Genomic DNA, 26,764 nt, shown 5'->3' with positions numbered 1-26,764 from the left:
ACCTCGCCCGGTATGCAGGAGATCGGGGGTAGATACCGACCCTGACACCTGCTGCTGTATATTTGGAGTTTGTGTCTCTCTCCCCGTGGTTGCCTGGATTTTCTTATCCGGCTCCTTCGGTTTTCCCTCCACATTTAGAACCATGCATTGAGATGATTTGGATAATTTTGCTGCTATAAATGTCCAAATGATAAGGCCACTTTGGTGAGCTATCATTTGTGGCCAGGTAGCTTGTGAACAATAAGTTAATAACTCAGTGGCCTTTGCCTGGGTAGGATGGGGGAGTTTCGATTTAAAGCTTTCGTGACTGCAGGGATTCATCTTCTTGGTTCTTTCGGTAAAGTCACGTAGAAGGGAAGTAATAAAATAATAAAAATAAAACAATAAAATAATTCTCACGACGTTTCAGTCACAACGCAAGCAGCCGTCCTCAGGTGAAGAATGAATTCATTCATTATTTTATTATGTTTTATTTTTATTATTGTATTACTTCCCTTCTACGTGACTACCGAAAGAACCAAGAAGAGGATGGGGGAGGTTTAGTTTTGTTTGTGTTTATAGCTCACCGTATTCCATACCTGCCCCACCCATACAGTTTACCCCGTATTCTTGTACAGGGAAATTCAGTTTTCAGGTCCATACGGCGTTACAGCTGTTTCAATACGGGCAAAAAGACATTGTCTGTTTCTCCCTTATGATGGGACTTTGTAGAATGAAAGTTTAAGATTCGTAAGGGGCACGAGGTTGCCTGTAAGTTAAGCACTGATAAGGGGTTGACAGGTATGAGATTCCTCCTTCAGGACAAATAAAGATTACGATTAATTGAGACCACACATTTACATCTCCCCTGGATAATATGGCGGCGCTAGTCACGTTTTGTCTTTTTAAAATCCTTTATATGAAGTTCACTTGCTTGCTTGCGCGCTTACGACCGTGCAAATCTTTCGGTCGTTTTTTAACCCACTTCCCGTGATCCAATCGAGCTGACATTTTGCACACACTCGTTGTTAGCGACAATTTATTTTCGTGAAAATTTTTTCCAAAATTTTACACTTTTTAGGAAAAAATAAATTATATTTAATTACCAATTGCTTAATGGTGGCAGGCAATCATCTGACCCATAGGTGGCAGCCATCTCAAGCCAGAGGACGAGAGGACTCTAGCCGCCACGCATATAAAGGATTTAGAGTGAAAAACTTTGTTTTTACGGGTTATACTTATTCTTTCTCCCTTGTGATGGGACTGTAGGATGAACGTGGATATTTATAACGGACACGGGGTGACCAATAAGATCTGAATTTGTCTGTAATAAGGTAGAGCACTGATAAGGGGTTGACAGGTGAGGAATTCCTCCTGCAGGACAAATCAAGATTACGATTTATTGAGACCACAAATTTACATCTCCCCTAGGTAATATGGCGGCGCTAGTCACGTGCCGGTGACGTCATATCCGAGGTTTGTGACCTCGGAGAGGGGAGGGGGCAAAGGTGACGCGCGGCGCCTTTGCCAATCAGGAGCGAGCCCGTTGCGTGTCACGCGCGGAGCTCGACCAATCAGGGCGACGCTGCGGGCCGAAGGCGAACGCAGCGAGTGTAGCACTGTGCCACCGCTCAGTGTAACACACCACTCAGTGTGACACACCACACAGTGTAACACACCACTCAGTGTGACACACCACTCAGTGTGACACACCACTGACTGTGACACACCACACACTGTGACACACCACTCACTGTGACACACCACACACAGTGTGACACACCACTCACTGTGACACACCACTCACTGTGTGACACACCACTCACTGTGACACACCACACACTGTGACACACCACTCACTGTGTGACACACCACTGACTGTGACACACCACACACTGTGACACACCACTCACTGTGACACACCACACACAGTGTGACACACCACTCACTGTGACACACCACTCACTGTGTGACACACCACTCACTGTGACACACCACGCAGTGTGACACACCACTGACACTGTAACACACCACTGACACTGCGACACACCACACAGTGTGACACACCACTGACACTGTGACCTGACACTGTAACACACCACACAGTGTGACACACCACTCACTGTGACACACCACACACAGTGTGACACACCACTCACTGTGACCACACCACACAGTGTTGACACACCACTCACTGTGACACCAAACAGTGTGACACACCACACACTGTGACACACCACTCACTGTAACACACCACACAGTGTGACACACCACTCACTGTGTAACACCAAACACTGTGACACACCACACAGTGTGACACACCACACACTGTGTGACACACCACTGAGTGTGACACACCTCACACTGTGACACACCACACAGTGTGACACACCACTGACACTGTGACACACTCAACGCTGCGATGCCAGCCGAGGAGACGGTGTCGGCGAGGAAGCGAGACATCGAGGAGAAGCTCAACCAGGTGACTGGGGTGAGGGTGGGTCAGAGGGTGAGGGTGTGGGTCAGGGGGTGAGGGTGAAGGTCAGGGGGTGAGTGTGAGTCAGGGGGTGAGTGTGGGTCAGGGGGTGAGGGGGGGTCAGGGGGTGAGTGTGGGTCACGGGGTGAGTGGGAGTCAGGGGGTGAGTGTGGGTCAGGGGGTGAGGGTGGGTCAGGGGGTGAGTGAGGGTCAGAGGGTGAGGGGGGGTCAGGGGGTGAGTGTGGGTCAGGGGGTGAGTGGGAGTCAGGGGGTGAGTGGGGGTCAGGGGGTGAGGGTGGGTCAGGGGGTGAGTGGGAGTCAGGGGGTGAGTGGGGGTCAGGGGGTGAGTGAGGTCAGGGGGTGAGTGGGGGTCAGGGGGTGAGTGGGGGTCAGGGGGTGAGTGGGAGTCAGGGGGTGAGTGAGGGTCACGGGGTACCCTCTTAAAACTCAACGTTTAACCTACTCACGCCGGCTTGTGCCCGCCCTCACAGTCGGTCATATTTGCGGAATACACCACGCCGCCGTTGACCCTGCAGGCCATTGACCGAGCAACCCAACGTTCCTACCAGCTCCCTCCGCAGGAATGTGTTGAGTGCCTATCTTCGTACCAGATCAATTCGGACCTTATTGGTCACCCCGTGCCCCTTATAAATATCAACGTTCATCCTACAAAGTCCCCCATCACAAGGGAGAAACACTAACATGGATAAACGAAACATTTTTGCCCGTATTGAAACGGCTGTACACCGTAATGGACATGAAAACTCAATTTCCCTGTCCAAGAATACGGGTTAAGGGGCCGTTCATAAATGAAATCACGCGATTTTTGCCGATTTTTGACCCCCCTCCCTTCGTCACACGGCGTCACAAAAAGTCAGACCCCCCCTCAAATATGACGTCACAAAGCTCTGCCCCCCCCCCAAAAAAAAATACAACATGCTTCAAATCGCTTTAAACTATTGTAATTTTAGTGCGTATTTAATGTGACGCTGCACTCTGAACTTGTAGGAGAAAACATTTATTAAAAAGTCTATTTAATTAAATAGAACGTGTTGTCTATATTTATTTAAAGTTGCGCATTTTGATGTGACGTCACATTTCTCAACCCCCCCCGCCTCGTCACACATCGTCACAAATGTCTGACCCCCCCCCCCAGGTGCGTGACGTCATTTATGGACGGCCCCTAAGCCGTAGAGCTTGAAAGGTTTAGGCTAGGGTGAGTAGGTTGAGGGTTGTCGTGGGGGATTGAGGGTGAGTGATTGGTTATCATTTTCTGACCTGCCCCTGCTGGACATCTATGATAATAAGCGTCATAGCTCATTGGATTTCTCCAGGATAAATACAGATAATTCTCGATGATGAGTGTTGTGCATGGGTTTGTGCGGTGACTGGAATGAAACACTACTATGCGTTGTGGCCGAAACGTCGTGAGAATAATTTATTATGTTTTATTTTTATTATTTTATTATTTCCCTTCTACGTGACTTTACCGAAAGAACCAAGAAGATGAACCTCGTAGAAATTCGTGCAAACGAAAGAAAATAACCTGCAGTGCTCAAATGTTGATATTTCAAACTGACCGCATCTTCCCCTGTCACTCATCCAGGAGCAGCATGTGCTGAACTTCATCCGGGAGAGCCTGGATAAGAGCGAACAGCAAACCGCAAGCATGGTGAGTGTGAGCGACTATCTTGGTGAGATTATCGACAATTGAGAGGAGTCACTGGGTGCTCTGCAGCAAGATTATGGAGATTATCCTGATAATATAGGCCCAATCTATGATGACATGTTGCTCTTTCAGCGAAGCCAGAGCACCTCATTGAACATTAGTACAGTGGTACCTCGGTATACGTCGTTAATTCGTTCCAGAAGGTAGGACTTATACCGAAAATGACGTATACCAAACTAATTTTTCCCATAAGAAATCAAGGGAAAGGAAATAATCCGTTCCTGAGTCTAAGAAATTATATTTTATATGGCATAGTATACAGTAATGGGGTTGTATAAAATAATTTAGACACTACTTATTACCAAAATGCATACATAAATTCAAATAAATGCATAAATGTATTTAAATTAATTTAAATAAAAATTAAATGTAACATCACTTTACCTTGCTGGGAGTAGTTGATAGCCTACGAGGATGGTGGTGAGGCAGGGGAGGAGTGGTGAACGGGGTCTACGCAGGTACACGGTGACTCATCCCGACCCATACAAGTTCTAGCAAACGCGTCGTATCCCAAGCAAGACGTCGTATCCCAAGATATTTTTTTCTCGTCAAAACACAACGTATACCAAATTCGACGTATTCCAAAGCGGTATGACTACATCTAAACACGATGGGGCTGGGAGTAGTGGTGAAGTGGATAATGTACTTCTGCCATGATTCCAGCTATCTTGTTGCTTAGCACAGGCCCGTAATGTGTAATATCCAGCAACAAACAACACTATCACATTTGTAAAAGATAAGAGTTGTCATTGATGATGATTCCCAGCCATGGCTAACATCAGTGGCGGGCGATATTTAACCTGGTCCTCGCCCGTCTATGCTTCTCCACGTTTGCCAGCATCGCGAAGTACGGTCAAACAACTCCCGTGCCCGGCATGGTGTGGAGTAGGCCATCATCCAGCAGTGAATTGACCAAAGGACTATACCAGGCTCACATACCTGTTAACTCATTATCAGTGCCGCCTTATGACAGACCAATTCAGACCTTACTGGTCACCCCGTGCCCTTATAAATCTCAATGTTAATCCTACAAAGTCCCATCACAAGGGAGAAACACACGCAAATAGACAAAATTTTTAAATATTTTTTTAAATTATGTTTTTGCCTGTATTGGAGCAGCTGTACGCCGTATGGACCTGAAAACTCAATTTCCCTGTACAAGAATAGGGGGTAAACCGTGTGGGTTGACAGGTATGGTCTCGGCAACCTGTGGCTCCGGAGCCGCGTGCGGCTCGTTGGGTTCCCCCTTACGACTCTTTGGTTGCCCTCTTGGGAGCAACCGTCTTTTATTATTAAATCTTAAACATAATTATAGAAAGATAATTGACTAAATATGGCAGGGAATGGGTCACTGTGGAGCGTCTTGGTGATAACAAAATGTGCAACAGTCAAGATAACTATTGGGGAAAGTAACTAAATAGACGCAGTTTATTCCATCACATATTTTGTTTATTTAAGTTTGTTTTGCCATTGCTGTATACCTGCTGCTGTGTTTGTGTGCAAGTAGCTCTGCGTGTGATGTGGCTCTCAAACTATTTTGGTCAAAGACAAAAACAAGCAAAAAACTGCTCTTCTTCTTTGAAAAGTTACCGACGCCTGGGCTATACATTTAGTTTATAAAAAATGCTTTAAAATGCACAGCTAAAGGCCCGTGAGTTCTCACGAGCAGTAACGCAGATGACGCAGGGCTGATCGCTGAGGCCCTCCTCCCGGGCAGGTGGGCATCCTGTCGTCGTTCGAGTGCCGGCTGGCGCGGCTGGAGGACGCCATCGTGCCGGTCTACCGGCAGACGGAGACCCTGCAGCGGCTGCAGGAGAACGTGGAGCGCACGCTGGGCGCGCTGCACCACGTCATCGGCTACTACAGCGTGGCGCGCGACACCCAGCGCGTCGTCAAGGAGGGGTGAAAAAAAAACTCGTAGCTTCGCAGATTATTTAGAACGCAGTGCTCTTCGCTAATGTTCAGAGAGGGCGGGGGGGGGTTGGGAGGCACTTTCACTGATAAGATATCGTCAGTGTGAGCACCGCCACACGTTTGAAACCGCTCGATGGGGTGTTTACACGTTTGCATCCACATACACACAGACAGCGAGTGGGGCAGCGGCGCAGTGGTTAGTGCATTCTACTATGAACCCGACGACCTTAGTTCGATTCCCGCTCATGGCCAACATTAACGGCGAATATCTGACCTTGTCCCGGGCCTTCCCTAGGTCGATTCAGCCTTATATGGGGTACCTGGTGCGGCGTGTAAATATCAGCACCATGCGCCGTTCTGCCCTTCACTGGTGCTTGCTAACAGCACTTGCCCCAACAGGTTGTGGAGGCTATATGGGGAAATACGTGTCTTTGTGTGTGTACAGGCCGGCAGGTCGTCTGGAGGAGTACTTGGAGTGCATGGCGCGCATCCAGAACGCAGTCGAGTACTTCACAGAGAACAACCCAGACAGCCCTGAGCTCAACACTGTGGTGAGGGGTATCGCCTTCCCCGGCACACCGCTACAACCGCCCTCACCACACACAGACTGCACACATCACATCAACACAACAACCACGTCCCCACAGCCACACCGACATCATGGTCACACCAACTATGTCCGCATGCCAACCTTATTAGAACGCACAAACTACACAATGTGTTCAACCACCGCAACTGCGGCTCACAATACTTTTATTTGTATTTATGTATGTTGAACCTCTTTCGCACCAGACATTAGCCAACTGTGCTAATCGGAGGTGCGGGGGAAGGACAACAAACGAATACAAAATTCTGTTTAAAAAATTGTAGTTTTATATTTCGATTTAAAAGTGCATAGCTCCAGAAGCTTCCTAATATTGCAAGGAAGAACGATCCAGACGGCCGCAGAAGCGCTTCTTCTGCGAGGATGACCGGAGTTTGCTTGACCGTTTACACACGCACTGCTCCACTTTGGAAAAATCCCCTCCCATCATCTCTTTTATCCCGAGCTCTCAAGAACCGCGAGATCATAACCAATGCTCAATTCTGCCTCACCGCAGAAGTCGCTGTTCGAGAACGGCAAGGAGTGGCTGGAGGGCGAGGCACGCACGCTGCTGCAGCGACACAGCAAGGCCGTGCCGCCCGTGCTGCTGCTGGACGCGCTGGCCCAGGACGAGGACGAGGCGGCCCAGGAGGGCGAGGCCTGCGCCACAGAGGGGACGGCCGACGTTCACATCCAGCAGCTGCCGGAGCGCGCGCTCGCCGACCTCGTGCGCATCTCACACTGGCTGGTGGAGAGCGGCCGCAGCCACGGTGAGCGCCGGCGCCCACCAGCATCACCGGTATCACCGGCATCGCACCGGCGCGGCGACAGAGATGGCGGCACCGGCACAGAGGGTGCTGGGCCTGCTGGTGCACGTTCATCGTACGCTTTTTGTCCTTATTATTATCAGCCCTGGTCTTTTCGCTGCTGGATTAAAGCCTCCCCAAGACGGTCTCTGCGATGCAACGCTCTGTCTAACCCCTGTACGTCAACCGATGTCATCGCTTCGCTTCGGTGACACTTGCAATGTTTTTCGCTTGCGTTGCCCTCCGGGGGTGCAGACCTCATGACCGTCTACTACCAGCTACGCTCGGGCCAGATGCTTCGTTCCCTGCAAGGCCTCAAGGAGCACCTGCGACGGAGCCACCACGCGGCCGCCGGGCACTCGCCGGCCGTGGGGGCCCGCAGGACCAACACTCCCACCAAGCGTCTCCCCGCCTCCACTGGCAAGCGCACCGGTACGACGAGCAGCAGCAGCAGCAGCGACACGTGACAACTCACGGTAACAGTAGCCAAGGTACCAGCAAGAGAAGAGTGATAAGGAGGCGACTAGTGGCCGCCGATGTAGTGAGTTACCGGAGAGGGTCATTAGGGAGTGCTGGATCATCAATCAATCCTGGCTGTTTTACTCAAGTGCAGTGAGCTAGGAACTGGGTGCTCCAAGTGAGATATGACAGCTTGGGTTGCATTTATGCTTTTTATAATGGCAACAATAAAGTACTGCTGCTTTTCCACAGTTGCTCCCATCCGATTTAACAATTATATTTGTATCCATAATATCGATACAAAGATCCCCCATATAGTCTTAGCAGACTGTTGGGACAAGTGCTGTTAGGGAGCACCTATGAAGGCCGACACGGTACACGAGGGGGTAGGTGGCCAACACCACGCCCTCCCCAGCAGTGATGTTTACACACCGCACCAGGTACTTGTTTGTGGCTGAGTCGACCTACATACATAGGTAAACACACATTGATATGCACACACATATACATACAGAGCCACACATATATTTATACAAGCATCACCATTGGAACCTCCTTTGCCAGTAGCAAAATATGATAATTGGTTTTTTACCCTTTTATCTGGCAACAAAACTGACACCTTTAAAAAAAAAAAAAAATTCTAGGACAGTGCATACATTATCAGAGTTGTGTTTTTTGTTTGCATTCTGACCGCAGGTATTGTGGTCAATGCAAACATGACTCCTTGTAAAAAAGGTGTCAGTTTTGTTACCAGATAAAAGGGTAAAAAAACAATTATTATACAAGCATTGTTCAGCAGTAGCGAGTTAGCTACTTGTTGCAGAGGTTCGAGGTCCGATTCAGGCAGTCCACCCTGGTTATTACCGCAGTTGTATTAACCATACTGTCTGTTTCACAGTGGGCTTTAAAAATCCCGGAATGTCATTCTAGACGAGCGTTGTCTGTACGTTTGATGCCGGCCATTTTGTATCAGCGTCGTGGTCCATGTGTACCAAGCTTGAAAACATGACACCGATACTTACTCAATTGGGATAACAAATTATTGCCCCGTTATTAGCAGACTAATTCCCACTCGCAGTCCCGTGCCGTGTCACATTGTGGCACTTAGGGATAGCTGCCACTTGGAGGTGCCTACCAATTTTTTTGAAACGAGATGTAATGTAAGTCGCTTATTGTGTGTAACAAGGGCTCTTGAGACGGCCCGGCATCAAGGTACGAACCTATATGAGAGTCTGCTTTGTATTGAGCCGATTCTGTGAAAATGATGTACTGCCAGAAGGCAGTCTGGCCAATGGGCTGTGTAAAAAAATAGTTTAAATTTTTTTAAATAGAGGGAATAGATTTCGTGAAGGTGGCAACATTATTAACATTTATTTTGTTACTTCTCAACGACGACGCTAATTAGAATTTTTTGAACTTTGTTGTGGTTTTGGCCGATGCCAAGGTTGTAACGCATGGGACTGCGCTGGCTTTTGTGAGCTCTTCCCATCGTAAACGCTACACTTTCTAACTCTGCTCTCTCTCTACCCCCCTCTCCCTGCACTCCTGAACGTGGACATCTCAGCCTATATCCCAGGTAAGGCTTGCACTCCTGCTGTGTGGGAACGTGAGGTAGGTGGATTTTCCACTCGCTGTGTTTCCTCGTGTCGATTTGAAGTGGCCATTGCCAAGCTGACTAAGCCAATCGGTCACATCACGATTCATCGTTGATTTTTGGGTTAGGCCAAGTCATGATCCGGCCAAATTTGTGTCAGAAAACCCTTTCAGAGGAAGCGAGAGCGATAAGAGAATCATTCAGAGGTGCGAGACAAGCAGGAAAGCAGCTAGAACTGACGCCGAGAATTGCCCAAGCTCTCTGGGCCTATATTAGGATGCTTGGCCCACTCCATGAATCGTGAGTGTTTGTACAAGTGGGAGGACACCAGATTATCGGGAGAAAAAAAAAACCCCATGTGTGAGGGAGGATAGAACTCTGAATACTCGACAAGATGGAACACATAAGGAAATAATCCACTTGCTGTAATGCCACTATACTCTACTGTACCACGGTAAGCCGTGGCAAGTCAGCAAGCCAGAGGATAGCGATCTCGATGCCCACGGGTAAGGTGGGAGTTTAAGCACCGGATATCCGGGGCGGTTTATGGTTTCACAACATAAATTTGGCCAGAACATTCCGCGGTCTAACACTTAAAATCCATTACGAATCAATGAGGTGCTGGCATCGGTGCTTGACTAACGTGGAGCTCGGTTTTGGTGCCACTCTGTTACGGTGTGGGTCTGTCTCTGTTTCTTTCTCTGTCCCTCCCCCACTCACCGGCCCGTCTCCTCACTCTCTTGGTATCGCTCCGTGCCCTGGTGTTTCCTCTCATCGGTGTCCTTCCCTTCACCTGGGATCACTCCTGCTGGTGTGCTCTCTGCCTGTCGGGTTGGGGGTGATGGCCCCAGGCACTCTGCGTAAAGCCCAGAACCTTCTCAAACAGTACGCCCAGCAGGAGGCAAGGAAGGGCTGCTCCAACCTCTCTCCCATGGAAGGTACTGTCGTGTGGAGGGCCTCTAACTGCCGCAGCTCCTGTGGACTCTGCACACTCCGTTGGTCACTCGGCTCGCTCAAGCCACGCATTGGGGGGGGGGGAGGGGGCCCGACGGTAGTGCGTTCGCTCCCTCGTTGCAGAGGTTCACAGAGTCGGATCCGGCTGGCTGCCCTGGAAAATAGCGCAGGTGCATTATCCATGATTATACACCGTATGGTTCATAATCAACGTTTTTCGGTTTAGATCGCGTTATTTATAAATGTGTCGTAACCCTCCACCACCCGACACGGCCAATCAGTAAAAAAGTGTCACGTTGACAAAAGACAAATAGTTCACTGCTTTAGCCCACCGGTGTGTTGAAGCGTGAAACCACAACATTTTAAAACAATTCACAGTGGACATACTCTTGATGTAATTCGTTAAAGAATAGGTCATTTGTGTGGCTGCGTCATAGTCCGAGTCCGATAAGTTACGCGCAGATAAAAAATTGGGATTAAACAAAGCTGCGTCGCCCCCGACTGTGAACCTACTGCAGACTATGTCAGTGAAACACAACGATTTTCGTGATAGCCGTGCACTAAATGAATAGCGCAGATACCGAATGTACAAACGTTATTGTAAATATTATTAACTATTGCCATCCACTACCAGCCATTACTAGCATGCATTGACCACACACTTGAGAATACTCTGCCTAACTGTCTAGACCATGGGTTTAATCGCTTAGGGGTTGTGTGGTGCTATTTAAGGTGAGCGAGATGTGGTGGTGAGTGATATGTGGCGCGTGAGTGTGTGGTGTGTTTCATGCCACGTTAGATCAGTGTTAGGTGAACGATATGCGGTCTGTGTGGTATGTGTCCTGCCACATTAGGTGAGTGATAGGGGAGTGATATGCACTGTGTGATGTGTGTCGTGCCACGTTAGGCGAGTGATAGGTGAATGATATTGGATGAGTGATATGCAGTGTGTATGGTTTTTGTCATGCCACGTTAGGCGAGTGATAGGGGAGTGATATTTGGTGAGTGATATGCGGTGTGTTGGTTTGTGTCATGCCACATTAGGTGAATGATAGGTAAGTGATATTGGGTGAGTGATATGCGGTGTGTGTTTGTGGTGTGTCGTGCCACATTAGGTGAGTGATAGGTGAGTGATGTTGGATGAGTGATATGCGGTGTGTGTGTGTGTGTCGTGCCACGTTTGAACGAGTGATAGGTGAGTGATAGGTGAGTGATATGTGGTGTGTGTGTGTGTGCAGGCAGTGTGGAGGCGTGGGACGTGGAGATCGACGCCTACATCCTGTGTGTGTCGGCCTTCGTGAAGTTGGCTCACAGCGAGTACCAGCTGCTCACCCAGATCATTCCTGACTTCCACCACAAGAAGACTTTCGACTCTCTAATACAGGTGCACACTACAACCCAATACGATAAGACAAAGATCCCCCGTGTAGCCTTAACAGGCGGTTGGAGGAAAGTGCTGTTAGCGAGCACCTATGAAGGCCGGCATGGTACATGAGGGGGTGGGTGGCCAGCACTACACCTGACCGCCTTTGTCTCCCCAGTGGCGATGTTTACACGCCACACCAGGTATCGCAAGACTATACACACAATGCAATACGCGCAATGCAATCGATAACGTGATGTTATACACAATGCAATACGGTGAAGAATACAATGCTTTACTCATTACAGTACTTCAGCCAAATAAAAACTTCAGTATTGAGTCATCATTCATAATATAATTCTGAGTTAGGCCACAATGGTCTGGCCAAATTTGTTGTGAAACGCTGCTCCACCACCTGGCATAGCCAACAAATTAAATTATCACTTGTACAATCATTTAATGCACCAATTACTTCCTGGCTTGTGTCCTGAAGATGCTTGGTGCAGTTTCGTCTAATTGCTAAACATTTTAACTTTGAGAATTGTTCTTCGTCTTACCGGTGAGCTTAAACAGAAACAATTGACTCGTGAAACGCTTGTACGCGTGACAATTTAATTTGTTTGGCTGCGTCGATTTTGTTGGAGGGTTTTGTGACAAATATTTGGCCAAATCACTTTCGTGGCCTAACCCAAACATCTATTACGAGTCGTAACATTTTGCTGACACCTGTGCAAAAGTGAATGGGCCCAGCCCTACCCTCTTCCAACAACGAACTCTGCTGAAAGAGGTTGTTGCTGGGTGCGTAGGGAGCGGAAGGACAGCGGTTAGCGCTTTGCTCTATGAACCCTACGACCTGAGTACAATTCCCGCTCACAGCCAATACTAGTGACGATTATCTGAACCAGTCTTGGGCCTTCCCTAGATCGAGTCATCCTTAAATGAGTACCTAGTGCGGTGTGTTTACGTCGCCATGACACAAATGCGGCCGGGCGTGGTGCTGGCCGCCCACCACCTCGTGTGCTGTGCCGGCCTTCGTACGTGCTCGCTAAAAGCGCCCGCCCCAACAATCTGCAAAGCCTATACGGGGGCATCTTTGTCTTTGTTTGCGTGGCTGCAGGAGTCCCTGGATAGCCTGGTGGCAGAGGGGGATGGGGTGGTGGCAGCAGCGCGCCGTGCTGTGATGCGGCACGACTACTCGGCCGTCTTGTCCGTGCTGCCTGTGCTGCGCCACCTCAAAGCCTGCAAGCCCCAGTTCGACATCGTGCTGCAGGTAAACAACTAACCGGCAGCGGTCGGTCGCCTGCTGCTTATCACTCTTGTATTGCTACTGCCGTGGTGACTATATTCCCGTAAACGTCACTCATTGATGCCTGCACCCATTTTGGAGACTCGGTCCACCAGACTGGCTGTTTTGTCTCATGCACCACACCGTGTTCAACCACCACAATGCAGGTCACAACAACACACTCAATCACTCATCCATACACTCACCTACTCACTCATTCACCTACACACTTATTCATTCACTCACTCACCAACCCACGCACTCACCCGCTCAACAAACTTGCCAAACTCACCCATGCACTGACTCACCACACTGCAGGTCATAACACTGCTCCGCTTGAGAATTCCCTCCCATTGTCCGTCTCTTTTCCAAAGTTCTTATATTAACCTTGCTCAATTCAAGAAACGTGCTTATTCTCATCTTTTATTGTTCTGCTTGTTGCTGGTCGCTTGACGTTATGGGCCTTTTGGGCCTGTGCTCAGCAGCTATGTAAAAAAACACACAGCTGAGCTGTATGTGAAATCGGAAGTACGCAATGTTTTGGAAAATATGTAATCAAATTCCAAATATATACGATAAAACCTTGGATTGCGAGTAACTTGGTCTGCGAGTGTTTTGCAAGACGAGCAATTTTTTAAAATAAATATTCATTTAATAAACGAGCGAGGTCTTGCAATACGAGTAGTACGTGTATACGCCTTGTCTGCCGAGCGTCACGTGATCACAACTAATATATACTAGTGCTTTGATATACAAGTTCAAGTTAATGTATTAGGTATAGCCCTGTGAGCCATTCTGCTCTTGAATCGGGTGCAACCGCAACAAACAAAAAACAAAAACATGAACAAAAAACATCTTAAAGTGAATATGTGACTGAGTGCAAACAGAAAATCCAAGAAAAGACAGCAAAATATTGCACAAAAACACCGTACACCAACGCTGTGCAAAAATCCCAGTGGGATGCAAGTCAAACAACAACAACAACCACAAGACAACTTGGATTAAGGCCATCAGTCTAACTCTGTACTACAACAAACAAACATGGCTAAACCAATACACTTTTCGAAATCACCAAAATAAAGCTATGAAAGCACCTTTAAGATCAGCACACTAAATCAAAACACAGGTCATACTTTGTATCGATCATCCGGAGCGAAACATTTTATTTTAGGCCACTGAATAGCACTGGCAGCTAGGGGTGTACAACTCCTCTAGAGCAGTTTTGAGTGAAGATCTCATAGGTAGTGACTCAAGTTTCAATTTATTGGCAACAGCATTCCAGACCCTGGGGGCATCAATAGCAAAGGCCCTTCCTCCAGTATATGTACGGCAATAGGGAATGTTAAGCTGGTAAATGAGTGTAGACCTTAGGTCAAATTTGTTCTTTGAAACAGAGATGAGATCCAGCAGGTAATCTGCGGATTTTTTTGCAAGTACATCATGAATAAATAAGATCTGGTGCACAAGCCGTCGAACATTCAGAGATGTTAAGTTTGACCCAATGTAGAGATCACAGTGGTGAGTCCTATATGGGCAGTTCAATGCAAATCTTAAGGCTGAGTGATACATTGAGTCAAGCTTCTTCAGTACAGTACTTGGGGCTGATTTATACACAATGTCACAGTAATCAAGTAGAGGCAGTATGGTAGCTTTATCAATTCCAAACGGAACATAGGGGGGAAGCAGTGCTTGTGTCGATATAGAAAACCAATTTTTATTTTTGTCTTTTTCCCAATATAATCAATGTGATCTTCAAAATTCAGTTTTGAATCCAGGATGAGCCCAAGATACTTATAGATCTTGACTTGCTCTATTTGATCATTATTTAAGGAATGTAATTGGGGGAAAAGAACTTCCCACTTTAGTCCTGGTGAAAAGCATAGCACCTTGGTTTTGGCAGGGTTTAGGACTAGTTTAAGAGCCACTAGCTGATGTTGTAGTTTGTTGAAATCACTCTGGAGCTTAGCAATCACGTCATCCGGAGAGCGGCCAGCAGTAATCAGTACCGTGTCATCTGCAAAAAGATTAACCCTGGAATAATCCAGTTCAGTGCCCAAGTCATTTACATAAAGAGAGAACAAGAGGGGGCCGAGAATGGAACCCTGTGGAACCCCTTTTGTTACCTTAACACTGTTTGACCTCCAACCATCTGTGAATACAGTTTGGGTGCGAGAAAAGAGGTAATTTTTTAACCATTACTGTGTTTTCGGAAAAACCGAAGGCAACTTATTTTACTAAGCAGGATGTTGTGGTCTACGAGTGCTTTGGATTACAAACACGTTTCCGGAACGAATTATGCTCGCAATCCAAGGTTTAACTGTAAAAATGCAAATGAAAATACAAAATACGTGGTCTGAACATATACCTTATCTTAAAAAACCTAGAAACAACAGCAAGAAGAAGCCTGAAGTATATCAGGCGCATCTAATGCCAGATAAGGCTTCATGAAGCTGGCTGTTACTGCTGTTGTTGCCATATGGACTGCTGCTATATATTTGCCAAATAAGGCTTCATGAACCTGGCTGCTGCTGGTGTTGTTACTGTGCGGGCTACTGCTATATATTTGCCAAATGAACCTGGTTACTGGTGTTGCCGTACGGGCTGCTGCAATACATTTGCCATGTAAGGGTTCATGAACCTAGCTGCTGCTATATGCTACTTGCCACTGTTGCTGCCCCCTGGTCCACAGCAAGGGGTTGGTACAGAGTCGCAGTCTTGCGAGCGTTAACTCGGCACTCACTAAAAATCGCTTCACATCACGTTACATTCTCTCACTCCTAATAACGCAGTTTGCTTTAACACGTAGGCTTTCGCGACCAATATTATTCATAATATAGGTTTTTGGGTCAGATCGCGTTATTTATAAATGTGTCGTAACCCTCCACCACCCGACACGGCCAAACAGTAAGAAATGTGTCACGTTTTCAAAGGACAAATTAATTGACTTCTTTAGTCCACCGGTGTGCTGAAGAGAGAATCAACAGCATTTTTAAATCAATTAATTTGTCCTTTGAAAACGTGACACATTTCTTACTGATTGGCCGTGTCGGGTGGTGGAGGGTTACGACACATTCATAAATAATGCGATCTGACCCAAAAAACCTATATTATGAACGCAGTTTGCCTTTGTGGTCTACGGAGGCCCGGTGGAAGGAGGAAGACTGAAGCAACAACTGGTGACGGCAGTCACACGCGGCTATACCCGAATGGAGTCGAAATAATGAACGCCACATCTGTGAATGCACTGGGTGTGTTCACATGGCAGCAGAGGTCGCAAACGGGTTTTGATTCCTTACCCGTACCCGTACCCGGCCGCACCAGGGTTGCAAATGGGTACCCGTACCCGTACCCGGCCGGGTACGGGTACCCGTTTCCTACCCGTACCCGTACCCTACCCAAAATGAGTGACAAACGGTGACTCACCAGTGACTCACGGCCTACCCGTACCCGGCCACACCAGGGTCGCAAACGGCTACCCGTACCCGTACCCGGCCGGGTACGGGTAGCCGGGTATCGGGTAGGGTACGGGTATCGGGTACCCGGTTGCAACCTCTGCATGGCAGGCTTCCCTCTGTGCCATGGTGTGCAGGGCACAGCTGCTCCTACTAAGAACAAACTGCCCACGCTCATCTCGGCCATGGAGACTACTGGGGCCAAGGCTCTTGAGGAGTTTGCAGACAGCATCAAGGTACGGTACATCACACACCAAATATGCCCCGTGTAGCCTTTGCAGACTGTTGGGGCAAGTGCTGTTCAGCGAGTAGCGCCTATGAAGGCCGGCATGGCACGCGAGGGGGTGGGGGGCCAGCACCACGCCCGACCGTCTTTGTTTCCCCAGTGGCGATGTTTACACACCGCATCAGGTACTCAATTGAGGCTGAGTCGATTTAGGGGACAGCCCAGGATGAGTTCAAGTAATTGTCAAGTCAGAAACTGAACCCAGGCCCTTCTTGCTCTGAGTCGTGAGTGTTACCAATGCTGTTTCCCTAATTGGTGTTTCACATATATCAGCTATGTCAGCCACAATGTCTTCAGGTTATCAGTGTGATTAAAATACCACATTGTTAAATGTTTGCTCGAGTGTGAATGAGATTACAAGGCTATGAATGATATTGCTACGAGGCTTTGAATAGGATTGTGTTGTCCTTCAGTTTTCTTTCCCACATGTCTCTGCAGAATGACCCGGATAAAGAGTACAACATGCCGAAAGATGGGACGGTGCATGAGCTCACAAGCAACGTGAGTGGAGTCTCACACGCATGGATGTGAACTCTAATATTCCGAGATTGGCAAATGTGGATCATGACGCCGAAACACAATGTTCTACTCATTTTGAATGACGCAACGGGCCCTTTAACGTCAACTGGTAAATACAGCCACAGTGATAACCAGGGTGGCCTGCTGGAGTTGAACTGTGAACCTCTGGAACAAGCGGCAAATGCGCTACCGCTGGGCCATGTCTTCAGGATAGCTAATGTGTACATATGAACGTGCAATATATGGTGTGCCTGAGTAAAACGAGTCGGCCTTTGTGTGCACGCATCACGGACCAAATTTTCCTAATCGAAAAAAATACACCACAAAGTATTCAACTTGGAATTCACAGAGCGATCATCGTCCACTAATGGTAGACTGAGGCCCGCTTTGTGCTGCACTGGGACAGCTGCCAGCGGGGGTGCCCTATAAAATTATTGAGATGAGATGCAATGAAAGTTGGCTGTTTATCGCGTGTAAAGCGTTGAGACGCCCTGGTGTAAAGGAGGGCATTCTATTAAAAACAAATTATTATTAAATTTCGATTTAAAGCTTTCGTGACTGCAGGGATTCATCATCTTGGTTCTATCGGTAAAGTCACATAGAAGGGAAATAATAAGATAATAAAATAAGAAAAATTACGTTAAAAAAAATTTCTTTTATTATTTTCCTTCTACGTGACTTTACCGAAAGAACCAAGAAAATTATTATTACCTATTTTTTCGCATGGCTGATGCAGATGCAGAGCAACAGCTACAATTTCACATTCAGGCGGTCAAGCCAGACAACCGCGTCAGGAGCAGCGGAGTGTATCGCTGTGATGTTTCTTTCGTATTTGTGTATCGGGCATTGCGTCGTTGTATGTTGTACGGTCTGATCTGGATGACCACGGTCGCACACTGGAGAGTTTTTTAATTTTCCATTTGTGCATCAAGTAACCGCAACTGCCGTCGTTTGTGTAGATGCATTTTAGGGTGGACCACGAGCTTCGAAGATCGAACCCAGGGGTCTTCTGCGTTTGGGGGGCTACTTCTGTGATCATTATGATAGCTTTGTGTCACGTAATGCGGGCGTGTGCATTGTGGGTAATTAATGTGCGTCGTTGTCTTTGCAGGCCATTTTGTTCCTACAACAGTTGCTGGATTTTCAGGAGACAGCGGCGGCCATGCTGGCCTCTCAAGGTATTCCCTCAGCCCGCTGCGTGCGTGACAGATGCACTCTGGGTGCTCTGGCTGGCCAGGGAGACAAGGATGTTAGCAATACGCTGTGCATTTCCTCTTTGTCACCCAGGCCAGAGTTTAGGATAAAGGAAGAAAGGCCTGGGATTGGACGCGTAGTAGTATTTGGGTGCGTTTGAATGGCTTGCTGAAGGCAGTAGTGGGGACCGGTACAGGGCGGTTGAGCGCACGGCACTACGAACCAGTCCTGGGCCTCCCCCAGGTCGACTCGACCGTTAAAGAGTGCCTGATGTGGTTTTCAAACATCGGCACCGGTTGGCGAACGGGCTTAATGAAGGAGGCGATCGAGGGAAGATTTCTTGCGAAAAGGCCAAGAGGAAGTAAGAGAATGGCGACTGCTTGACAGCGTTCAACGAGGAAGGACGTGCGGACAGATGAAGAAAGTAGCGGAGAAGGAGGAACACGGAGGAGAGAGTCATGCCTTGGACTGATCGTTGGACAGAATACTGAATGATGAATTATGTTGGGTGGTGGAGGTTCTTACAACACATCTTTGGCCTGACCATTACATGACTTACCCCAAAAATCAATTATTAATCGTAATATTGGTTGCAAAAACTTTTGTGTTCAGCCGTTATTGGATTATCATGAGCCCTCAAACAAATCATTAGATCACTAATGCACTGTATTTTGTCAGGTTAATATCGGTAAATGTTAACGTGATACCTTTTAAATATAAGTATGCCTGTGTGTATGTGTGGAGTGTGCGTGATGCTTGATGTGCCATATTTGTGTCCCTTCTGCCTGTCACGGATGCCCACTATGCGCTAGTGTTGGGAGACACGTACAATATTCCCTGGAGCCCCGTGGTGAGTTCTGAAGGGTAGGGTCAAGGGGAGGGCCATGCGGAGACTCAATGGGCAGTGGAGAGTCATGGTGTTGAATGCCTCTCACCTGCGGAGCAGGTGGCGCGGAGTATTTCACGGTTAATACACCCGCAGTAGTAACCGGGGCGGCCTGCCGGATTTGAACCACGAACCTCTGCAGCAAGCGGTAAACCCGCTACCGCTGGGCCACGTCACCACCCTGTCTCTCGTCTAGTTGCCGCAGGTGGCATATTCCTATCACAATAACAATCTTGCGACCCGAATAATAAGTGAGTTGTTTTTGACGGAGTGCCCTTCACGCCAGGGGGCTTTTCCCGAGCGATTTACACGTAATAAGCGACTTATATCGCATCTCACATCGACACATTTTAAAGGGAAAATCCCCAGTGGCAACTGTCAATGTCTGCATAATTTGACTCGGTACCTGCAAGCTAGTTTGCGAGTAGGGGGCGATGATCGTGATGGCTACATGTAATTTCAATCGACTAATTAGCGGTGTAAATATTTCCTATTTGGCCAAATTTGTACCGTAACGCAGGCACACAGTTGGGCTACTGCTATTTTCGTGTGACGCCACTGGATCATCTCGAACATTCGAAGGGCAGCCCCAGTGGCAGCTGTGCGACATAAGGTCACTCAGCACCTGGCCTGCAAGCAGGGCATCAGCCTGCCGGTAGGAGGTGATGATTGTTGCAATGTGTAATCCCAGTTGGAACATTTGTGGTGTCATCTTTTGCCATTTGGACTGTGATGCCGGCACTCAAAGGCCTTCTCAATTTTAAATGACCTACATCATGGGATCTCCTTTGCCAGTACCAAAATATGATAATAGGTTTTTCCCATATTTTTCCAACAGTTTCAAGGACAATGCATATATTATCAGAGTAATTCTTTTTTTGCATTCTGACCACAAGCATTGTGGTTAATGCAGACATGTTTCCTTGTAAGAGGTTTCAGTTTGGTCTTTTAACATCTTAACACATTTTAAATGACATCGTGGGATACTTAACATCCCGTGTGTAGCAGACGGCACTGTACCAAAAACAAATGATGTAACTTGCTCAAACTCACGTTTCATGTTGCATTAAACCGGCAAACCTATATTTCTTTATCATGTGGCTCAACCGTAGGGCGAGCGGCTGCAATTGGATACAAGTTTAAATCCTGATTGGGGCGTGGGTTGACTCAGCCCATCCGCCCTCCCGACAGGGTCGATAAAATGTGTAACACTTCATGGGGAAGGTCAACAGTGGTTGTCCTATGGACATACTCACCCTCGCCATATGAATGTGGAATTTTCGACCACTGGCTCAGGGTCTGTAAACAGGATATCAGCACCAATGTCTCAATGCTCATTTGAGCCGGAGATCACTTTCACTTGACAGCATGAACCTTTAATGTGTTCCGAAAGCATAATAGTCAGTGGCGCATGAAGGCTGAGTGTTTACTGTGCAGTGCATGTACCTCGTGGTTTTTGTGTTGTGCATCGTCTTCATTGTACAGTCGTGCATGCGTTGGATAACAGCGTACTAAGAGCATGCACTTGACTGCGGAATTGCGCACGAGCGCACGCAGGCATTGTGTAGACACGCTGTGGGCTGTGCGCTGAGCGTGAGCCTTGCATGCTGTCCTTGCTGTTGTCGTTTAACTTGCCGTTTGCGCTAATGTTGTTGTTGCTGTTGTCGTTCAACTTGCCGTTTGCACTGGTGTTGTTGTTGCAGACAGCAGCACCCTAAGTCACAGTTCCGAATTCAGCCGAAAACTTCTGAGCACCTACGTGTGTGAGTTTTTAACGCAACAACAGCGCGCGCATACCCACACACATGCCCCACAAACGTGGTGGTGGTTTAAAGGTTGCAGCCGTGCAGCGATTGTTCTCCGCCCACGCCACTGCTGGTGAAAGTGCCCTCCACGAGAGCGAGCCCTAGAGGGTTGTTTAGTCTACTCTTTCACGTTGACCGGACTCGTTTGGAAGAGGTGTAAATACCAACTGTGACCCCACCGCGCGCGACCCGGCAGGTCGGTTAAAGGGCTACAACGTTCAGTTTGTTCCTCTAGACATTTCTGTGCATGTGGCAAATACCCAGTAACACCCGGATTTAACCGGGATTTGTATACGGTCACTGGTGACGCAAAGGACACGATGATAGCCGCCCAGAGTATTTCTGTTGTGGTTGAGTACGTGCATGTGTTTTGTGCACACGTACGCATGCGCGCGCACTTCTGTGTGTGTATATGAGGAGCGGTGGTGCAGTGGTTAGCGCGCTGTACGAGGAACCCGGTAACCAAAGTTCAATTCCCACTCACGGCCAACACCAGTGACGATTATATGAACCGATCAGCCTCAAATGAATACCTAATCAGCTGTGTGCTGTGTTGGCCTCCATAGGTGCTCGCTAACGGCACTTGCCCAAAAAGTCGGTTGAGGCTACACGGGGGATCTTTGTCTTTGTGTTGCAGCACGGGTTCTGGGGAACCTTCAGGGTAACCTGCTGAGTAAGTGTCGCGTGTATGAGGACCCGGCACTGGGCTGTATATTCCTGCTCAACAACTACAACTACACTCTCAAGGCCTTGCAACGGTAAGCGGATCCCATGCCAGCCTTCGTAGGTGGAGCAGCGTTTCACAACAAATTTGGCCAGACCATTGTGGCCTAACTCAGAATTATATTATGAATGATGACTCAATACTGAAGTTTTTATTTGGCTGAAGTACTTAATGAGTAAGGCATTGTATTCTTCACCGCATTGCATTGTGTATCACATGACGTTATCGATTGCATTGCGCGTATTGCATTGTGTGTATAGTCTTGCGATACCTGGTGTGGCGTGTAAACATCGCCACTAGGGAGACAAAGGCGGTCGGGTGTAGTGCTGGCCACCCTCCACCTCGTGTACCATGCCGGCCTTCATATGTGCTCGCTAGCAGCACTTGCCCCAAAAATCTGTTAAGACTATACAGGGGATCTTTGTCTTTGTCCGCTGCAAAACACTACACTAGCAAGACCCGAGTTCTGTTGCCACTCATGGCCAACACCAGTGACGATTAACTGAACCGGTCCTGAACCTCCCCTCGGTCGACTCAGCCTGAAATGAGCACCTCGTGTGAATGCTTAAACATCACCACTCGGGAGACAAAGGTGGCCGGGCATAGTGCTGGCCACCCACCCCCTCGTGTGCCCTACCGGCCTTCATAGGTGTCCGCTAACCTTTGTGTGTGTGCGTATGTGATCTGGTGTTCAGGTCAGAGTTGTTGCAGCTCGTGGAAGTGACGCAACCTAATCTGGAGCGCACGTACGAAGAGCTCATCGACAGTCAGCTGCAAAGCTATCGGCGCAGGTGCAGCGGTGCTTATTCTGGCTTCCTGATTTCATTCCTTGAAACGCTTGGCGCAGTTTCTAGCGAAACGTATCTAAAAATAATTGGCACTTCATTCAATGCTTGTGCACATGACGGTTAAAACATGTTTTTACGTGTTGAGTGGCAGAGATTGACACGACTAAAGCAATTTGGCCAGATCATTCCGCGGGCCAAACCAAAAATCATTTATGAATCGTAATATAGGCTGCGAAAACCTACGACGTGTTAAAAAGTGACATAAACGCGTGAGTAATGGATGACATTTCAAGAGTTTTTACTTGCTTTAAACACAGCACAAGCCAATATAACAATTTGTGCTCCTAACTCTCTAGCTTGTGATTTAATAAAAAAAATTTAGCACATTTGGTATTCACACCATCATCCTTACAGACACGGTCTGCCTGCAGTTTTTTCAAAGTCGAAGGGGCCGATGTCGCTGTGTGTAATCGCAATTGAGTAATGTGCAGGTCATATTTCAAATGTGGATCATGACGCTGGCACACGATGGCCTACTCGTGTTGAACGACTTCACGGGATCTTGAACGTCCACCGTGAAGCAGATGGAGTGTAATATTTCATGGTGAATTCATCCGCATTATTAAATACTGCAGCGAGTTGTGAACACACTACCACTGGGCCCTGTTACCGCCCCATGACGGGAATACCGTCACCACACACGTGTTCTTGTTGACTGTAAACAGCACATGAAGTACAATTTATGTCACGTGTACGTTGACATGTGTCATGGAATGCAGCTGGATGAAGGTTTTGGAGAGCATTTCCGATCGGAACATGCCTGTCCTCACACCTGGCGCAAAGGTTAGGGCCACATCATACACTTTGGCATCAACATTACCACACCATACACGATGGCAACATGTACATTGCTGTGTTCTGTCCACCCATGTTGAGAACTCGGTCTAACAGACTGACTGTTTCATCTCACCCGCACTGTGTTCAGCCACCATACTGCAGGTCACAACAACACACTCACTCAACCGGTCACTCGTTCATACACTCACTCGCCGACTCAACCATTCGCTCGCCACGCGGTAGTAAGTCATAACACTTCTCTTGTGTCCGTGTTTCCAGCTGAAGGATAAGGAGCGTCAGGTCATCAAGGATCGTTTCAAGGTCAGTGCCGCTGTGCCACCGCTCTGCCGCTTTGGGCATATATGTGTGTTGAACTTCTTTCGCACCTTACAAAGCCAACCGTGCTAATCGGAGGTCCGGTGAAAAGACGACAAACTGAACACAAAAGTCAGTTAGAAACAAATTAGTTTTCAATCTTGATTTAAACGTGCATAGCTGGCTTCCTAATAAAACTCATGTCCCCACCCCCTTGTGTGCCGTGCCGGCGTTCGTAAGTGCTACTCACGAACAGCACTTGCCCCAACGGCCTGCTAATGGCTAATGGCTGCACGCGGGATGTCTTTGTCTTTGCAGGGCTTTAACGAGGGCCTGGAGGAGCTGTGCCGGGTTCAGAAGTGCTGGGCAGTGCCGGAGCGAGAACTCAGGGAGCGTCTGCGCCAGGAAGGCAAGAAGTTGCTGCTGAACAGCTACCGTGTGTTCGTGGACAGGTACGTGCGTGGGGAGTGGTGGCACAGCGGTTAGCGCGGTGGCGCTACGAAACCGGCGACCCGAGTTCGATTCCCGCTTCATGTACCGCCAACGCCGGTGGCGACTATCTGAACTGATCGTGGGCCTCACCTAGGTGAAGCCAGCTGGGAACTTTTCTCCCAGGAATCTGGAGAGCACAGACCTGACATTAAAACTAACAAGGAGTTGAGGGGGGGGGGGGGCAACCGCTCCCCACTTCCCCCTCCCGTCCCCCCCTCCTCCACCCCCCTCCCTTGCATCCGTCCCACTGGAGCCACTTTGACAAACGGCGAGGGTGCCACACGGTGTTGACATTTCACACGCGGTGAGACAGGAATTGGGCGAGGGTAATTTGGTTCTCTGCCCCCCCACCAACCCTCCCGCCTCCCCCCACCCCCACCAGGTATGGGAGCGTCCCCTTCACGAAGAACCCCAGCAAGTACGTGCGCTTCCGCTCTGAGCAGGTGGCCGAGATGATCGATCGTCTCTTTGACACGTCGGCCTGAAGACATCGCGCGTCGTCGTGTGTGTGCGTGTGTCGGCAGAGATTGATGTGACTAGACTTGATACTAATTCACAATCGATTCTGGGAGTTAACGCCACGTGTTAAAAAATATATCAGTTATAGGCCGTATTTCTGTTACAATATTCAATGTAGTTGCATGGTCAATTGAGTTGGTATGAGAATAAAAACTTTGTAACCAAATACTTTAGGCTGCGGAATTTACTCCCACCATCTGTTTTCCCCAAGATGTCGTGACCTTGCTCAATTCAAGAAACATGCTGCACTCTTTTGCTATTCGAACTTTGTCGCTGTCCGCTTGACGTTTTGGGTCTGTGGCTCAGGAACTGCGTTCAAAAATCAAATGATAGCTGCTTTGTGGATAACAATAGTTGGCTGCTGATGCTGCTGCTGCGAAAGTGCAGCAGCAGCCGCGGGATGATAGCGTCCAGACGGTGGGGGCTGCCACGAAGAAGAGACGCTCAGCAGTAACCGTGGACTTGGTTCTCGGTGTAGAGCGGAGGAGGAGGTGGAGGTTGTGAGTCGCACTGCTGCGGAGAGTTCTCCCGTGAGCCGTGGTGCAGTGTGACGGTCGCGAAGAGAGACGCGGCGGACGACCGACAACACGGAGGTGTGGCGGCACAGTCAGGTGACCTTGGAGCTGACCCTGCCTGGCAGTGGGAAGCCAGTGGAGGGGAGGGAGCATGTACGTACGTATGTACGTACGTATGATGCCTTGTATAAAGGCGTCAGTTTTTGTACCAGTTGAAAGGGTAAAAACCTATTACTATATTTTGCCACTGGTAAAGGAGGTCTCATAGTGTAAATGCTTACCCCGAGCTCTCAATACTCTGATAGTGTGCTGTCTTTGAGTTGTATGCCTTTTGGCGTCATCTGGTCCAACACCAATGGAGACTAGGCTCTAAGAAAAGCTGTCTCGGGTGTGGACCAATCAACTTCAAGGACAGTGCATATCATCATCATCAGAGTTGTTTCTTTTTGTTTGCATTTTGACTGTGTTGTGGTTATTGCAAACATGATGCCTTGTATAAAGGTGTCAGTTTTTGTACCAGTTGAAAGGGTAAAAACCTATTACTATATTTTGCCACTGGTAAAGGAGGTCTCATAGTGTAAATGCTTACCCCGAGCTCTCAATACTCTGATAGTGTGCTGTCTTTGAGTTGTACGCCTTTTGGCGTCATCTGGTCCAACACCAATGGAGACTAAGCTCTAAGAAAAGCTGTCTCGGTTGTGGACCAATCAACTTCAAGGACAGTGCATATCATCATCATCAGAGTTGTTTCTTTTTGTTTGCATTTGGACTGACTGTGTTGTGGTTATTGCAAACATGATGCCTTGTATAAAGGTGTCAGTTTTTGTACCAGTTGAAAGGGTAAAAACCGATTACTATGTTGAACTTCTTTCTACAACGTCTTAGCCAACCACGCTCATCAGAGGTGCGAGCAGAGGGAAGCGAGGGGGAACCGAGAATTTACGGGGCGCGGGCGAGATTGTTTGCAAGCGTTTGAGTTTGTTTAGATGGTGAGGCCCCCGCCACCCGCACTCCGCCACTCGTGCTGCATCTTCTCTGTCGTGGCTCCGTGAATTTGTTTTCTCGCGAGCGGTGAGCACCGTGGGACATCCTGCACCGAGATCTCCGTTGTGAGAGTCGTGAAAGTGGGTGAGGCTTATCCTCATTGTTACAATGCTTGCACAGATTCTCCGTGTTGTACGAGTTTGAACAGCACGGTTGGTCGTGAGGCACACCCGTTCATTTCGTAAGTTGCACTTGACGTGAAGGGCGGCCTACGTTTGCTGGCGTTGGATGTGCTTGGAAAGGTTG

At 48.3% G+C, this 26,764-nt stretch overlaps 1 protein-coding gene across 4 annotated transcripts; it reads left to right on the top strand.

Moving 5' to 3' along the window:
* Positions 1-1,545: 1,545 nt before the first annotated feature.
* EXOC7 (exocyst complex component 7) lies at positions 1,546-25,125 on the top strand. 4 transcript variants are annotated; one of them, XM_061572218.1, is made up of 20 exons: positions 1,546-2,461; positions 4,062-4,127; positions 5,902-6,086; positions 6,544-6,649; positions 7,199-7,451; positions 7,743-7,919; positions 10,392-10,478; positions 11,733-11,878; positions 12,975-13,127; positions 16,732-16,830; positions 17,319-17,381; positions 18,511-18,577; positions 19,406-19,457; positions 21,190-21,242; positions 21,922-22,042; positions 22,704-22,799; positions 23,576-23,639; positions 23,913-23,954; positions 24,267-24,400; positions 24,823-25,125. In XM_061572218.1, exons 1-20 carry the CDS (start codon positions 2,402-2,404, stop codon positions 24,923-24,925), a joined length of 2,127 nt encoding a protein of 708 aa, XP_061428202.1. In that variant the 5' UTR covers positions 1,546-2,401; the 3' UTR covers positions 24,926-25,125. The 4 variants fall into 4 exon arrangements, with proteins under 4 accessions (XP_061428202.1, XP_061428200.1, XP_061428201.1 ...); XM_061572217.1 differs by lacking the exon at positions 19,406-19,457 and having other exon boundaries at positions 1,547-2,461; positions 21,183-21,242; XM_061572215.1 differs by lacking the exons at positions 10,392-10,478; positions 19,406-19,457 and adding an exon at positions 9,511-9,522 and having other exon boundaries at positions 1,547-2,461; positions 21,183-21,242.
* Positions 25,126-26,764: the final 1,639 nt, after the last annotated feature.

The sequence above is a fragment of the Lethenteron reissneri genome, chromosome 50 (genome assembly GCF_015708825.2).
Source record: "Lethenteron reissneri isolate LAM-NWPU_2019-01 chromosome 50, ASM1570882v1, whole genome shotgun sequence".
Lineage (NCBI taxonomy): Eukaryota > Metazoa > Chordata > Hyperoartia > Petromyzontiformes > Petromyzontidae > Lethenteron > Lethenteron reissneri.
The sequence above is the reverse complement of the archived record's forward strand: the minus strand, read 5'-3'. Positions and strand labels throughout refer to the sequence as shown.